Here is a 15,238-nt window from a genome sequence, read left to right on the forward strand (position 1 = left end):
GCATCGCAGTCCATAGTCGTCCATAGTCCATAGTCGTCCTAAAACATGTGTAAGCAGATCAAGTTTGAAGAGCGCCCCGATTGGACGGCTATATCCTATAGCTCCCATAAGAACAATCGGATATAATTTGCAAGAATTTAAGATATTTCGAGAAGTGATCAGGGTAAAAGCGCGTGCCGATAGGACGTCTGTATCCTATAGCTCCAACAGGAGCAATAGGTTGAAATCGGAAAAATTCAATGTTTTTCAGGATTTTTTGCGCAGTATATAAGCTGTTGCCATGAATCTTTACAAAACTTAATTTTATGCCTACCTTGATTAGGGTAAAAGGGCGTACCGATCAGACGTCTATATCTTACAGCTTATATAGGATCAATTGTTACACTTTTGTTATTATTCTCGCTACTTTTTCAATTTTACCTATTTCGGCAAAGTCTGCACGGGAATTAAAACCTCGGATTGCCGAAGTTAGCTTCCGACCTGGATTTTTAAATAAAAATCTATAAGCCTTACCATATTCTAAGCGTCATCTGTTGTTTTAACATTGCGTTTATTAAAAAAAAAACAATAAAACTTCTTCATTTGGTATAATAAGCGAAAATGTAAGTATGTTCAACGTTTTTTTATTTTTAACCAAAATTATAAGAAAACTTAAGGAACAGAATGGAATTTTTAAAAATATCTTTATATTTTCTGATAACAGCACCTCGCAATTTAAAAATAAATGTATCGTCCGTAGCTTAATAGATTTTTTTTACTGTGGAGCGGTCGATGGCGTTGAAGCTATAATTATAGTCCATTGGATTTGTTTAAATGCGCTCAAGACAACATTAACGGAAGTCAACTTATAAACGTTGGCGTCAATGAAATCGAAACATTAATACTGTTGCAGTTAAATTGTGAAAATGTGGGACAGGTTTCAGGAATACGATAAATACAATACAGATCTTGTAATAACAAAGTTGATATTTATGTAGGCCTTACAGCAGTCTAAATAAAAAATTAATTAAGTACTACTTCGTAATTAGCAACATAGTACAAAAACTGACTTGTTTATTGAAGAAAGGCGTTCAATATTTTAGCAGTTTGCTTGAAGACAATTTTGCATTTACTAAACGACGTTTAGCATATTAACATAAAAAGAGTGGCTAATTGTTTAAATAATTTCGCAAAACTTAACAGGATCAATTTTTATAAAACAAAATATGTCTGCAAGCTTCTAAAATTTTTTCAATAAAACTTGCTCAGATGAATGCTAGCACCCTCTAGGTACATATACTGAAAAAAAGATGTGCAAAAACTCCATCCTGATTCGCAAACTATTGTGTTTTTATCATGTTTTGTAAAGAACCCCAAACACAACACATTTTTGTCGCGTCTGAAATTTAGGTATTTTTTTTTAATTCCAAGAAGTTACGTGATATTATATATTTAGCTAAATTTTTTATTATTGGTAGAGATGATTAGGAGCTATTCTAAGCAAAAATAAAAAAGCTTAATTTTTCACACTTGTTTTGAATGTTAAACTTGTCAGGATGGGTCACGTGGAGAGAAACTTCTCGAGGGGAAAGTGTCGGAATGATTCGTTGAATATGTCTGTAAATGCTGAGCTGACCAACTCGTTTATCATCGGCTTGATAAAGGGCAGTCCCAGTTGCCACATGCTGTTGATAACTCCATCAGCCAGTTGGTTAAGAGGTTGTCCCTGCAGCAGGTTCTCAATGTGTAACTCCATTCCGCCGATGCGGTCCACCTCTACGTGCACCTTGATCAGCGAACCCGGATCCCCGATGCGTCGCACACTAGTGGTCTGACTGGGGAATAAGTAGTAGAGTAAAACAGCTTGAGAAATTTGGTGTGCAACGCGCTGCTCACCTGTAATCGTAGAGGGTGAGGTTCCAGTGACCTTTTCGGTTCATCTCCGAGCCCAACATTTTGGCGGCGAACTCGTACTCCCCCTCAAGACTTTTCTCCGGGAAATACTGAGCGTATACGATGCGGTGATCCTCGGGGTCGGCATAGAACTTGGTCACCTCGGATCGAGCCCATCCGAACTCGGAGACATTGCGCAAGATCAGTCGGAAGCTGCCCAGGCCTTGTGAATCACCGCGCCGCAGCTCAACAAAGGTACAGCGATGCGGGTCAAAGGGCTTAATGTTGTAGTCAGGCACACCTGAAAGAGTTTCCTAATGATTGCTCGCTCGTAATCCAAACCTCACTCACCAGTCGTAAAGTAGGCCCTTAAATCGTTAAACACCTGCCGCATGCACTCGTTGAAATCCTCATCCCTCTTTTGGCAACGACTCAACATGTGCTTCAAATCCGCATCCACATCGATTTGACTGGAGCTGGAGACGCACGCCAAATTAGTGGCAAAGAGCAAGATCACCGCCAGGTAGACCAGATTGTTGCCACAGTTTAAAAGCCACTGTTGCGACATGCTCACGGGTTTAGTTTGACAGACTCTGACGGACGACAGCTAATAGAAAAAGTAAATTTAAGTAAGGTTTTTAATGTTTATATGACTTTGCTCGCGGCTCGTTTGTGCTTAGTTTTAAAGCGAATTGCCAATTTTTGTGGGCGTATAAACATCTGGTATTTGTTATACGAATTGTCCTTGGCTTTTGAAGTAGTTCGCTTGATTGAAATGTAATACATAAATGATTTCGAAAATCAACCCCGGTCGGTTTTATTTTATCAGTTTAACACATAAAAAGATTAGATAAGTACAAACTATTAAAATTTTACCAAAATTGTAAATAATCAGTGTTACCAATTTACGGTCTTGTGAAGTAATTAACTATGCAAACTAGTTAACAGTAAATTATACTTTTAAACTTAAGCTTCATTTAACTATCTTGTTAACCAAATCAATGTTTAATTCTACCTATTTCTTGCAGCTACGTGAATATTTAACAATAGGAAGAAAAAATTGTATTCGCAAGCAATTCAAATAATGCTTTTGGCGGAAATAACACTGCTTAGTCTTTTAGGGCATTTTACAGGGCGGTCCCTGTTATAAGATTTATGTGAAAAAATAATTTTAAACGTATAATTTTTAATTTTTATTACAAAATAATTATTGTCAACTTATAAAATGTTACTCGCCAATAATTTGTATTTTTAAAAGTCTTCTATAACTGTTATCAACGATTATTTAAATAGACTTTGGTTTTTTTTAGAGGCTTTGACGCCTAAAAAATGAAAATATAAAAATCAGTCAAAGACTTTTATACCGACTTTTTAAAAACAAAAGTCATTAAAAGACTATTTATATATAAAATACTTTATCTGTCTATACCTTTATAAGTACGCAAGACAAAGCTACCATATTTAAAATTTGTGTTCATATTATTTTATATTTTAAAAATTTTCACTTAGTTTTTATTTTTTAGTACTCATAATTCAATTATTTTATGTCTCAAAAAATTGGTTATAATCGAGTTTTTAAAAAAATTAACTAATAGAGTTCAAATTGTACCCAGTGTTTGCTATACTATAATATAATATATATGGGTCATTGTTTGACAAACCGAACGGATTTTGAAAAAAATAAATTTTCACATTTTTAATTTGCCTGATATTTTTAACAGATACTATGTTCTTCAATAAAAATTAGTTTTTATTAAAAACGAGGACGGAAGCTAACTTCGGCAAGCCGAAGTCTTAATACTCTTGCAGACTTTGCCGTAATAGCTTATACACTGCGCAAAATATCCTGAAAAGTATAATATTTAAAGCGATTTCATCCTATTGTTTATGCATACCGATAGCATAAAAAAACACGGTTTGAAAAGATTCATGTTTAATCTTTTTCACTGCTCGAAATATCCTCAATTCTTGCAAGTTATATCCGATTGTTTCTAAGAGAGTTATAGCTTTTCAAACTTCATCTGCGTACACATGTTTTAGGACGACTGTGAAAGTTTCAGAAAGTTTATTTTAAACTGAGCTCACTGAGCTCGCAAACGGTATTGAAACAAACAGACAGACAGACGGACATGGCAATATCGACTCCTCTAATGATCCTGATCAAAAATATATATACTTTATGGTGTCGGAAACGTCTCCTTCACTACGATACAAACTTCTGACCAAAATTATAATACCCTCTGCAAGGGTATAAAGGGTATGCGATAACTTGTAATAATAAAATGACTCCAAAAAGTTTTGAAAGCCTATTGTAGGTAAAAAACTAGCGGAAAACCCGATAAGTCTTGGAAATCTTTTTTTTTTTTATTTTTAAAATATAAAAAACTTATTGAGTTAATAAAATAAGCTATGGAGAAAAAATTGAAAGAGAAATGAAGTCGATAGCACCGCTGCAGCCGAAGATATACAATTTCATTCAAAGGATAATTTTCGGTATGTGTGGTATTTTTAAAAATGTAATATTATAACTATGGGCAGAAATATGTGGAAGGCCCCGACGATGAAATGAAAGAAGAATCTAAGACTTTAAAAATGTTTAAGAAACACACATACTTAAAATTTGGCAGCATTATCTATCTAAGACTTTTTGTTAGAAACTATGAATAGCTGTTTTTTTGTTTATTGAAAATATAAATATTATTTCAACTGTTATTTACGATTAATACAATAATAAACTATTTTTTAATTTTATTACGTAATTATCAAGAATAGAATAGAAAAAGTAATAGGAAGTGGCAATCGGACTATATTTTCTTATTTTTTGCATAACTTTTTTTTTAAACAGTTTTTTTTTTTCGTCTTACAGAGTTAAAATCTGAACTACTTGACATTTGAATTGATTTAAATTGCAAATTTAAAATTACAGTATGTATTTTGACAAAACAATTTTTTTTTAATTTTGCGTGTGAAATGGTTCCTGTTGCCGACTCGATCAAGCAAGTCCAATATTTTATGACCCTAAATGATAATACTTTTCCTTCTGTAAAAGTAATTGATTAATCCTTTATCCTGCAGCAGGATAACTCTTAATTTTTGAAAGATGTTGGTGCTAAGATAGATAGATAAATATCTAAAAAGATTCTTAAAAAAAATTGATTTGCTAAAAAGACGCCTTCAAAAAGTTATAGAAACCCGAGGCGGATCTACATTTTAGTTATTTCCACTCAATTAAATATAATTTAAATTTTCTTTTGTCAAAATACATATGCCGACTAGTGAACACAATTCACACTTTGGATTCATTCACTTTATTACATGTGTTCAATGTTATCTATCGAAGACTTTTCACCCAATATTGACCAAAACCAATGTCACTTTTCAAACAACTTTTTCTTCATGTAATTTGTTTTGTAATCTATTTTTGTTTGCGGACTGCACTTGACCTCTTTAATGTAACCACACATATTACAGCAGGTCTCTGTACTGCAGAAAAAGAAAACTTCGACCATGACAATAAAGCACATTAGTGTGTTTCTACTACAACGGTATACGAAAGACTTGGAAAAGACACAAACTTGGGGGTGCAACAACTTTTATTTCCACTTGTGCCAGTCGCTCATGCAACACGAAAGCAACCACTTATGATAATATTTGGCAATTCTTCAGTTTTGCAGTTGCAATTGCAGTGGCAACGTTGACCAATGGTCAGTTATTGAACAACAAGTTAGCTACTTCGTTTATTTTATTCAGGTTACCTAAAATAATTTATACTATGCTACTTATGTACATTTTTTGTTGTTTTAGTGTTTTCAATTATTAAATTTTGGAACGCTAAACTTTTTTGTATGCAAAGGCGCACAAAGTCTTGACATTAAAAATAACTTTACAGTTAGCTGAGCCGAATACGCGACGTGATCATGTCGAACTACCGAAGTTGACTGAGCCACTCCAAGACTGGAAAATGACGTACAACCCAAACCCAAAAAGAGCTTCCACTAAAAGTGGCAAAAGCAGCAAGTTAAAGCCAAAACAAAGTCACAAAATAGCAGGTTTGGAGTTTGCCACCCTCTAGTTGCGTTTCCTCATATTCACCATAAAAAAAAACAATCAAAACAAACCAAACAATCGTAAATCATTTATACAAAGATTACTAAAACCACGTTTTTTTTACTCCCAATGAACCAAACTAGACATATTTATCCGTCATTTGTAACCGATAAGAACACTATAAAATAAAAATGCTTAAAATGCATATTATTATTGTAAAAAAATTACAAACTTGACACTGTAATAATTACTTAAATCTCACTGAAATTATCAGTAACAAGAAAGGAAGAAAACTTTGTCAACCCGAAGTTTATATAGCCTTTGAGCTTTACAAAAATGTAATATTCCTTAAAACATCTCAATTTCGAAGCTATTATAATGAGCTTATGGCAACAATATTATATCGTTTTCAGATTTTAGCAAAATTAAAAGCGTATTTTTGAATTAACCATATATATAGATATAGTTATCCAAAAGAATTAAGAAAAAAATCTTTAAAAAAGTAAAAGTATTATCTTTGTTTTTTTTTTTAAATTTCAAACAAGTTAGAAAATATTATTAAAAACAGCAAGGATTGTTTCTTTGGATACGATCCGTCTCGTTCCGACTTATATGTATACTACCAGCAACAGAGAGACAACTTTTACGAAAGTTTTATGCAGAAAGTTTTAAACTGAGAGACTAGTACGTGTAGAAACGGACGGGGCGGACCGACAGACGAACAATAATAATTCGGCTCACCTAGTGCTGCTGATCAAGAATATATAGGGTCGGAAGTGAATGGTTTTAACCCTCTTCAAATGAATAAAGAGTTTTACGATCTAGAAAATAAATGTTATTTATAACAAATAACCTATCATCGCTGGCTAAAAGTGATCTGAATTTAAGTAGGCAAGCCCATGTCCGCCTATGCTTTTTTTTTAAGTACCGAATCAAGTACTCACAACCAGATCTCAAGTTCATGAACTGAATAAAATTATCTTCGTGATTGACAACAGAGCGTGCTTAAAATGTTACGATTGCAAGAAAAGCAGAAAATGATTATGTGGACTGCTTTATGCCGAATGGATCTCACAAGGTTGCAGAGCCTCAGATGTTATAGCTGCTTGCAATTAAAGCAAAGGACAAGGTCAGCTTTTACAGAAATTCAAAACGGGCTGAAAAGATACTCCAGAAATTTGTAAGTTTTGAATTGCGATAAAAAAAGTTTCCAAGCCGAAAATTTTTATTTTGTTATATTTCAATTACTTAATTTTTTAAATTAATTTTATTCATTAATTAATTATAACAATATAAACTGTTTTCATTGATGACATTCTCATCATTAAATTCAAAATAGTAGCTCAAAAGCACTTTATACTTAAATGAAACTTTTAGTTATTTCAAAAAAATAATTGAAAAAATTAATATAAAAAATGTTAATGTTTATATAATTAATTGTTTAACAAAAATGTAATTTAAATGTATTTCTCTTATTAGAGTTTAGTATTTTTTTTTGTAAATGCCGCGAGTAAGTATTTTTCTCCTGCCCATCAAGGGTCATACTGTACGTTAGCTGGTTTGTTTATAGTTATTTAGCGGCTAACTTTGCTTTTATTTTAGTTATAACTTAATTATAATGGAGGTGGAGTTCAGCAAGGAAAACTTTCTGCTGCCGGAGGTGAAGTACGAGTGTGAGTAGATCTTAAATTTGTAGAGGAAACCACCTGTTGATAGGTTTTTTTGTTTGTAATATTGCAGACTTGGATCACACGGCGGATGTGCAGTGAGTAAGACAACGATGACGGCGCTCAGTGACCATGTGGAGTAGGGTGGACCGACATCAATATATAAAATCTAAAAGATTGTACGAATTCTTATAAACTTGAGTTCGTAATAAGCAGGGACCGTAAATTACTTAGTTAACCAAAACACAATCTCTGGATTAAAATTTATTCTCAAGGCAATTTGATGTTTAGATTAGATTTAAATAGACTTAGCACCATTGTGCTTGTATTTGTGCTTATAGAATGTTTTCTAAGACCTTAAAAACTACTACAACTATTTCGGAGTCTCGAAACAGAGTATTTTAGGAGTACTTGGAGTGAGAGTACCTTAGGTCAGAACATTAAACGTTGTGACTTTTTTCGAGTCGCGATATCACAAATATCATTTGCTTCTAACATTATTTTTTGCGGATAAGTCTGATTTTTTTTATAAATCTCATTTTGTTTCCCTGTGCTATAAATAATTTTTTTTTATCAAAATTTAACTTATTAGTACGTCTGACGTCTGGTCTTTACCAATCTTTTTTCATATTCTTGTATAGGTATATCAACTTTATTTTGAATTATAAAAATCAGTGCAAGAATTTGATGATTTTTATTTTTTTTCCGCTTAAAACAAAACTTATCAGTTCGTCACGACATCTGTATTCAAAATTTCCCTAATGTTGTCTTGTTATGTGTGCAAGCAGATCAAGTTTAAAAACGCCGATAAACGGACATCTATATACTTTGGAAATTTGTAAAACAAAAAACAAACCTATTTCAAATATGCACTTTGTGCCGACAGTGTGTGTACTATTTGTTATGCAATCGAATTGTGAATATTGTATGCAATAAACACAGATTTATTTAATTAAATAAATTATCATTGCCCATATCACAGGTATAATAATATAAATCGACAAAATCCTACAGAGGTCAAACGTTGATATTTTGGTGTGGTTGGACGTTTTTTACCACCACTGTACCATGTTTTTTAAAGTGTTTTTCAACTGACTGTTCTCCTTTTTCTTAATTTCTGCTTATCCGATTTTGGTCATTGAGAGCTTATTTTTCTTAAAAGAATAAAAAAGAAGCTAGAACTGAATTTCCGACAACATAAATTAATTCTTAACACATACACGCCAAAAAAAACCAAAAATAATTTGAAATAATTAATTAATAAATTTAAATACGGAACAACAAACGGTTTTATACAGATTTTTCTGTCTGCAAAAAGGGGTATTTTAGATTGTAAGTTTCCAGTTGTCTTCTTATCTTACAGCAGCTAACAGCCCAAAAACCCCCGTTTGATATGTTGATTATTATGTTTATAGTATTTGATCAAAACTCAGGTACAATTTTATAAATTGGGTTAAATGGTTTTATATAATCTATTTTAAATAATTTCGGATCCATTTCTTGACTGCAAGGGTATTTAAGGAGCAGGATGGTTTCCAAGGCTGAAAAAAAAAGATTTTTGTGATTTTCTGCCTTATTTCTGGGTGAATATAAATATTCACTTTATTTTATGTAATTTCCTAATTTGAGGAGTATCTTTGATATTTTTTTACCCTTGCAGAGGGTATTATAATTTCAGTCAGAAGTTTGCAACGCAGTGAAGGAGACATTTTCGACCCTATAAAGTATATATTCTTGATCAGCATCACTAGGAGAGTCGATCTAGCCATGTCCGTTTGTCCCTAGGTTTCTACGCAAGCTAGTCTCTCAGTTTTAAAGCTAATGCATGAAACTTTCCCTAAAGTTGTCTTTCTATTGCAGGTAGTATAAAAGTCGGTACAAGCCGGATCGGACGACTTTATAAATTATAACTTAGCTGTTTTAAAATTTTTTTGTAGCTCTTCGACACATACTAATGGGTAAATATTTCAGAATTACGGTTTAAATTTTATTAAAATCGGACGGCTATATCATATAGCTCCCATTGGAACATCGGAAAAAAAAATTATAACTGCTGTTTTTTAATTTTTTCTAGTTCTTCGGCATGTAGTAATGGTTCAATATGTCAGAATTACGGTTTCAATTTCATTAAAATCGGACGACTATATCATATAGCTCCTATAAGAACAATAAAAATATATAAAAAAAAATTTTTGTAATTATTTTTATACCCTTGCAGAGGGTATTATAATTTCAGTCAGAAGTTTGCAACGCAGTGAAGGAGACGTTTCCGACCCTATAAAGTATATATATTCTTGATCAGCATCACTAGTAGAGTCGATCTAGCCATGTCCGTCTGTCCGTCCGTTTATATGCAAACTAGTCTCTCAGTTTTAAGCTATCTGCATGAAACTTTCCCAAAAGTTGTCTTTCTATTGCAGGTAGTATATAAGTAGAAACGAGCCGGATCGGACGACTATAGCATATAGCTCCCATAGGAACAATCGGAAAAATAAATGAAAAAAAATTATAACTTTTCTGTTTTTTAATTTTTTTTTAGTTCTTCGAGATATAGTAATGGTTAAATATTTCAGAATTACGGTTTAAATTACATCAAAATCGGACGACCATAGCATATAGCTCCCATAGGAACAATCATAAAAATAAATGAAAAAAAATTATAGCTTTTCTGTTTTTTAATTTTTTTTTTAGTTCTTCGAGATATAGTAAGGGACAAATATTTCAGAATTACGGTTTAAATTTCATCAAAATCGGACGCCTATAGCATATAGCTCCCATAGGAACAATCATAAAAGTAAATAAAAAAAATTATAACTTTGGTGTTTTTAAATTTTTCTATAAGTTCTTCGACATATAGTAATGGATAAATATTTCAGAATTACGGTTAAAATTTCATCAAAATATGACGACTATATCATATAGCTCCCATAGAAATAATAAAATTATATAAAATAACTACCTAATAATTGAGCTGCAAATCATCATTGCTTCAATGTTTTTAGACATATACGCAAGTAAATCATAATTTTAATGTTTTCAACAAAAATAGCTGCAAGGGTATATGAACTTCGGCTTGCCGAAGTTTGCTTCCTTTCTTGTTTATTTATATTTATTATTTATCAATATCGGTCGGAGTAAAACATAAACTCACAGTGATATTAATGAAAAAAATGAAATTGATTTTTTAATATGTTAGTTTATTGTGCGGATGAATGATACTATAATCCACAGACTTGAAAAACGCGTCGAAAGTTTTCTTCACACCGCAAACCTTGTTTGAGCTGGTCCGATCGACAAGAAATTTTCACAGGACATTCCTGAGATGTTGTACTTTTATATAAATTATTATAAAAATAATGTTGTTTTAAAGTTTCAAACCATCCTACTTCCTTAAAACTTTAGAATGCCGAAGTTAGCTTCAGTTCTCAATAAACACTTGCAGAGGGTCAGAGACATCTCCGACCATATAAATTATATATATTCTTGATCAGCATCACCATGAGTCGATCTAGCCATGTCCGATTTTCCATCCATCCGTCCGTTGTTACGCAAACAAGTCTCTCAATTTTAAATATATCTGCATGAAAATTTCCGAAACTGACTTTCTGTTGCAATATATACGTCGGAACGAGCCGGATCGGACGACTATAACACATAGCCCCATAGGAACAATCGGACAAAAAAAGGGACTCAAAATTATAACTTTGCTTATTTTAATATATACCATAAAGCTCCATGGAAACAATAAGAATATTAAAAAAAATAAAAGAAACAAAAATTTTTAGTTCACTATTTTTCACTATATTTTTGTATTTCTTTTTAATAAAGATATGGGTTAATACTTCCGAATTGCGCTTCTAACTCTATTAAGCTCGGAAAGCGATATCATATAGCTTTCAGAGGAACGATCTAACAATTTGCAATAGCTGCAAGGGTATACAAACTTAGGCTTGCCGAAGTTTGAAAACAGATAGCTTCAAAACTGAGCGCCTTGTTTGCGTAAAAACGGACGGACGGACTAACACGGCTTGTTCGACTCCTTCACTGCGTTGCAAAATTCTGACTGAAATTATAATATCCTCTGCAAGGGTATAAAGACAAAACACAAAATAAAAAAAAACATTTTTTATTTATTTAACAGAATCCATGGATGGGGTACAAGCCTGAAAGAGGCGTTTGAACAGTGCGGAGTGGCCATGTTTGGATATATGACCGAACTGGATTACGTGTCCGTAGAACACTGCTTCGAAATCCAAGCGCAGGGCGACGATCTGGAAGGTCTACTTTTCCATTTTCTCGACGAGCTGCTGTTCCTCTTCTCCGCCGAACCATATCTGGTATGCAAAAAACTGGAGATTACCAAGTTCGACTTGGAAACCTTCGAGATCTCCTGCCGTTGTTACGGAGAACCCTTCGAGTTGGGAAAACATCCACAAGGCACCGAGGTCAAGGCAATCACATACTCGGCCATGCAAATCGTTCAGAACACTGATGCCAGCAACTACGAGGTGTTTGTTATAATTGATATTTGATTCAGCTCCGATCCGATCCGAAATAAATATTACTGTTCCGTTTCAACCCCTTTGTTTGTCTCAATTAATCATAAGTGAAATGCCAAGAAAATGATATTTAAGCCGCTGTTTCGAAAAATTTGCAATCTCTCGTGCTGCGAATGCATCCCCTGACGATGAGGATGGCTTATCAAAAAACCACTCGATTGTGCGGCTGCAAATGCAATTAGGACTGGCTCCGTTCTCACCGGTCTGATTAAGGATTTACCCTTTAGCGTCTACATTTGTTGTGCACTATTTTTTTTTTTGCGGACCGCTTTGTGAATTGGCAGGGTTTTAAATTCCCAGACAACCGCCAAAATTTCCCAGACCGCAGTTCGTTGCAGTTATTTTTTTACAGCCTTTAGCATTTTATATAGCATTAATGAGCGATTCAAGACAATAACTAGCCATCCGAGTTTTGTAAACCCTTGCAAAAGGTATAATACATTTTTTTCTTGGCTTAGGGTCGTGATGTCAAACACCAAGGTTTAAAAACCGCTTCAGACAATTTTTGATTGTTTTGTTCTTCCTTTACATCATACCTGATATGATGATATGCGTTTTTTTCAACGTCTTCCTATTCATATAGCTCCCATTAGAGCAATCGGGAAAGGGAGGGCTGGCGTACAGCCAAACTAAAATACAGGCCCTCGAGCCCCGAAATTTTTGTGACCATCACTCTGTGGTGACGTGGATTGGGGAATATTCATGAAACGTTAAATTTTTTTTCGTTTTCATTTAATATAAGTATTAATTTGGGGGCCCCCATTTCAATCAAGAAACATAAGTTACGCTAGGGGCAGAGTTAGTCAAAAGTTTGAAAAGCAGTGAAGGAGACATTTCCGACCCTTTAAATTATATATATTCTTGGTCATTAATTCCATACCCCTTGCGAGCGCTGTTTAAAAGCCAGAGATTTCATTTTTTTAAGTTTTGATCAAAATGGATTGAATATATCCTATAACTGTCACATTTTTTTGTGTAGTATAAAATATAGATTCTTGAATCTTTCCAAATCGTATATCCTCATTTGTATATTCTCATGCTAAAAAATCTTGACGATCGGACGACTATCATTGGGGACGCCCGTCCACGTAGTGACGATGAGTACCCAAAAGCCTGCACAATCGTGTACGTAGTGACGATATTAGGAGTTTTTGGAGTTGAAGGTGCGATCGTCAAATGATTTTACCTCGTCAAGAGGTGGTTTTGTTTGATATTCTATAGCTGTCATAGTAACAAGCAGGTAAAATTTGATAAATTAATTTTTTTTTCGTACGTTTTTTTTTTTTTTTGCTCTATTTTTATAAAATTTTCACATAGACTTTGTTGTTGTAACCTTCTAAGTAACAATAGGCGATATTTTTCAAGTCAGAACATATAAGAATATATATGAGGGCCGGCACAATAGGTAAGATGGTTAGGCACAATAGATAAGCTGGTTGGGCACAATTCGCAATACACTAGCCATTTTTCGTTTCTTCCCTGCGGACCATTTCTGTAACGATAACACCGAGAAGTTTGCAACGCAGTGGAGGAGACATTTCCCTATAAAGTATATATATTATTGAACAGCATCACTAGAAGAGTCGATCTAGCCTTGACCGTCTGTCCGTCCGTTTCTACGCAAACTAGTCTCTCAGTTTCTGCATGAAACTTTCCCAAAAGTTGTCTTTCTATTGCAGGTAGTACATAAGTCGGAACGAGCCGTATCGGCGACTATAGCATATAGCTCCCACAGGAACAATCGGAAAAATAAATGAAAAAAATTAATTACTTTGCTGTTTTTTTCAGTTCTGCGAGACATAGTAATGGTTAAATATTTCAGAATTACGGTTTAAATTTCATCAAAATCGAACCACAAAACATAAAGCTCCCATTGGAACAATAAAAACAAAAAAAAAATGTTTTTTTTAATTTAACTTCTTTATTTTGTAATATATTATACTTTTCAAATCCTTCCTCAAATCATCATAGCTTCAATGTTTTTAAACATATACGAAAGTAAATCATAATTTTAATGTTTTCAAAAGCATTTAATTCTTGCAATAGCTGCAAGGGTATATGAACTTCGGCTTGCCGAAGTTTGCTTCCTTTCTTGTTTTGTTTTTTTTTCTCGTTTCCTGTTTTTTAAAAACACGAATCAAAAAAGAAAGTGACAAAGTCAAACGAGCCTTTGAAGGCCCCAACATCCCCAACATCCCCAACATCCCCAACACCCCCTAAATGTTTCCATTAAATTCTGATTTTGATTTAGTTGAATGAACTAAAATATTGATGATTTTAGGTGTTTTTTTTTTGCTGATCATTTGGTAATTATTTAAAGTGTTTTTTGCTGATAATTTGATTATTATTTTGGTAAGGATTTGGTTATGGTTTGGTGATGATTTGCTTTACTGATAAAACCTTTGACATGCCCATGTTAAAATGATCACTATTTTGCATAGAAAATCATAACCTTTTCATCAGTGGGATTATTTTTATACTCGTTACTCGTAGAGTAAAAGAATATATTGTATTCGTTGAAAACAGGTGGAATTTGGACTTGGCATGCAGATTTTAGTAGTTCCTAGGCAGAGCAAGTTTAATTCAGTTTTAATGCTATGTGCATGAAGTTTCCCAAAAGTTGTCTTTCTATTGCAGGTAGTACATAGGTCGGAACGAGCCGGATCCGACGTCTGTAGCATATAGCTCCCATTGGACATTAAAAAAAAAATTATAACTTTGCTGTTTCTTAATATTTTTTTAAGTTCTTCGACATTTAGGAAAGTTTAAATATTTCAGAATTACGCATAAATTTCATCAAACATAAAAACAATAAAAATGTCAAAAAAAAAAAATGTTGTAAGTGTAACTTTCCTATTTTGTAATATTTTTTTAATTTCTTTTTGACTTATTGATAATTTGACAGTTCAGAACTACGCTTTAAATTCTATTAAAATCGGAAAACGATATCGTATAGCTGTTATAGGAACTATCGAATAATTGAACTGCAAATCATCATAGCTTTAATGCTTTTAAGCATATACGCAAGTAAATCACCATTTTAATTTTTTCAAGAATATTTAATATTTGAAATACCTGCAAGGGTATATGAAC

At 33.2% G+C, this 15,238-nt stretch overlaps 2 protein-coding genes across 5 annotated transcripts; one reads left to right on the top strand and one right to left on the bottom strand.

Annotated features, from left to right (window-relative positions):
- Positions 1 to 1,431: 1,431 nt before the first annotated feature.
- LOC128266471 (circadian clock-controlled protein daywake) lies at positions 1,432 to 5,852 on the bottom strand. Of its 4 annotated transcripts, none has more exons than XM_053003141.1 (4): positions 5,628 to 5,821; positions 2,224 to 2,479; positions 1,876 to 2,173; positions 1,432 to 1,814 (listed from the first exon to the last, which is right to left on the bottom strand). In XM_053003141.1, exons 2-4 carry the CDS (start codon positions 2,438 to 2,440, stop codon positions 1,541 to 1,543), a joined length of 789 nt encoding a protein of 262 aa, XP_052859101.1. In that variant the 5' UTR covers positions 2,441 to 2,479; positions 5,628 to 5,821; the 3' UTR covers positions 1,432 to 1,540. The 4 variants fall into 4 exon arrangements, with proteins under 4 accessions (XP_052859101.1, XP_052859190.1, XP_052859020.1 ...); XM_053003230.1 differs by having other exon boundaries at positions 1,433 to 1,814; positions 5,760 to 5,852; XM_053003060.1 differs by having other exon boundaries at positions 1,433 to 1,814; positions 5,660 to 5,821.
- Positions 5,853 to 7,439: 1,587 nt separating this feature from the next.
- LOC128266773 (protein archease-like) lies at positions 7,440 to 12,164 on the top strand. Its single transcript, XM_053003557.1, has 3 exons — positions 7,440 to 7,592; positions 7,660 to 7,684; positions 11,728 to 12,164. Exons 1-3 carry the CDS (start codon positions 7,538 to 7,540, stop codon positions 12,116 to 12,118), a joined length of 471 nt encoding a protein of 156 aa, XP_052859517.1. The 5' UTR covers positions 7,440 to 7,537; the 3' UTR covers positions 12,119 to 12,164.
- Positions 12,165 to 15,238: the final 3,074 nt, after the last annotated feature.

The sequence above is a fragment of the Drosophila gunungcola genome, chromosome 3R (assembly GCF_025200985.1).
Source record: "Drosophila gunungcola strain Sukarami chromosome 3R, Dgunungcola_SK_2, whole genome shotgun sequence".
Classification (NCBI taxonomy): Eukaryota; Metazoa; Arthropoda; class Insecta; order Diptera; family Drosophilidae; genus Drosophila; species Drosophila gunungcola.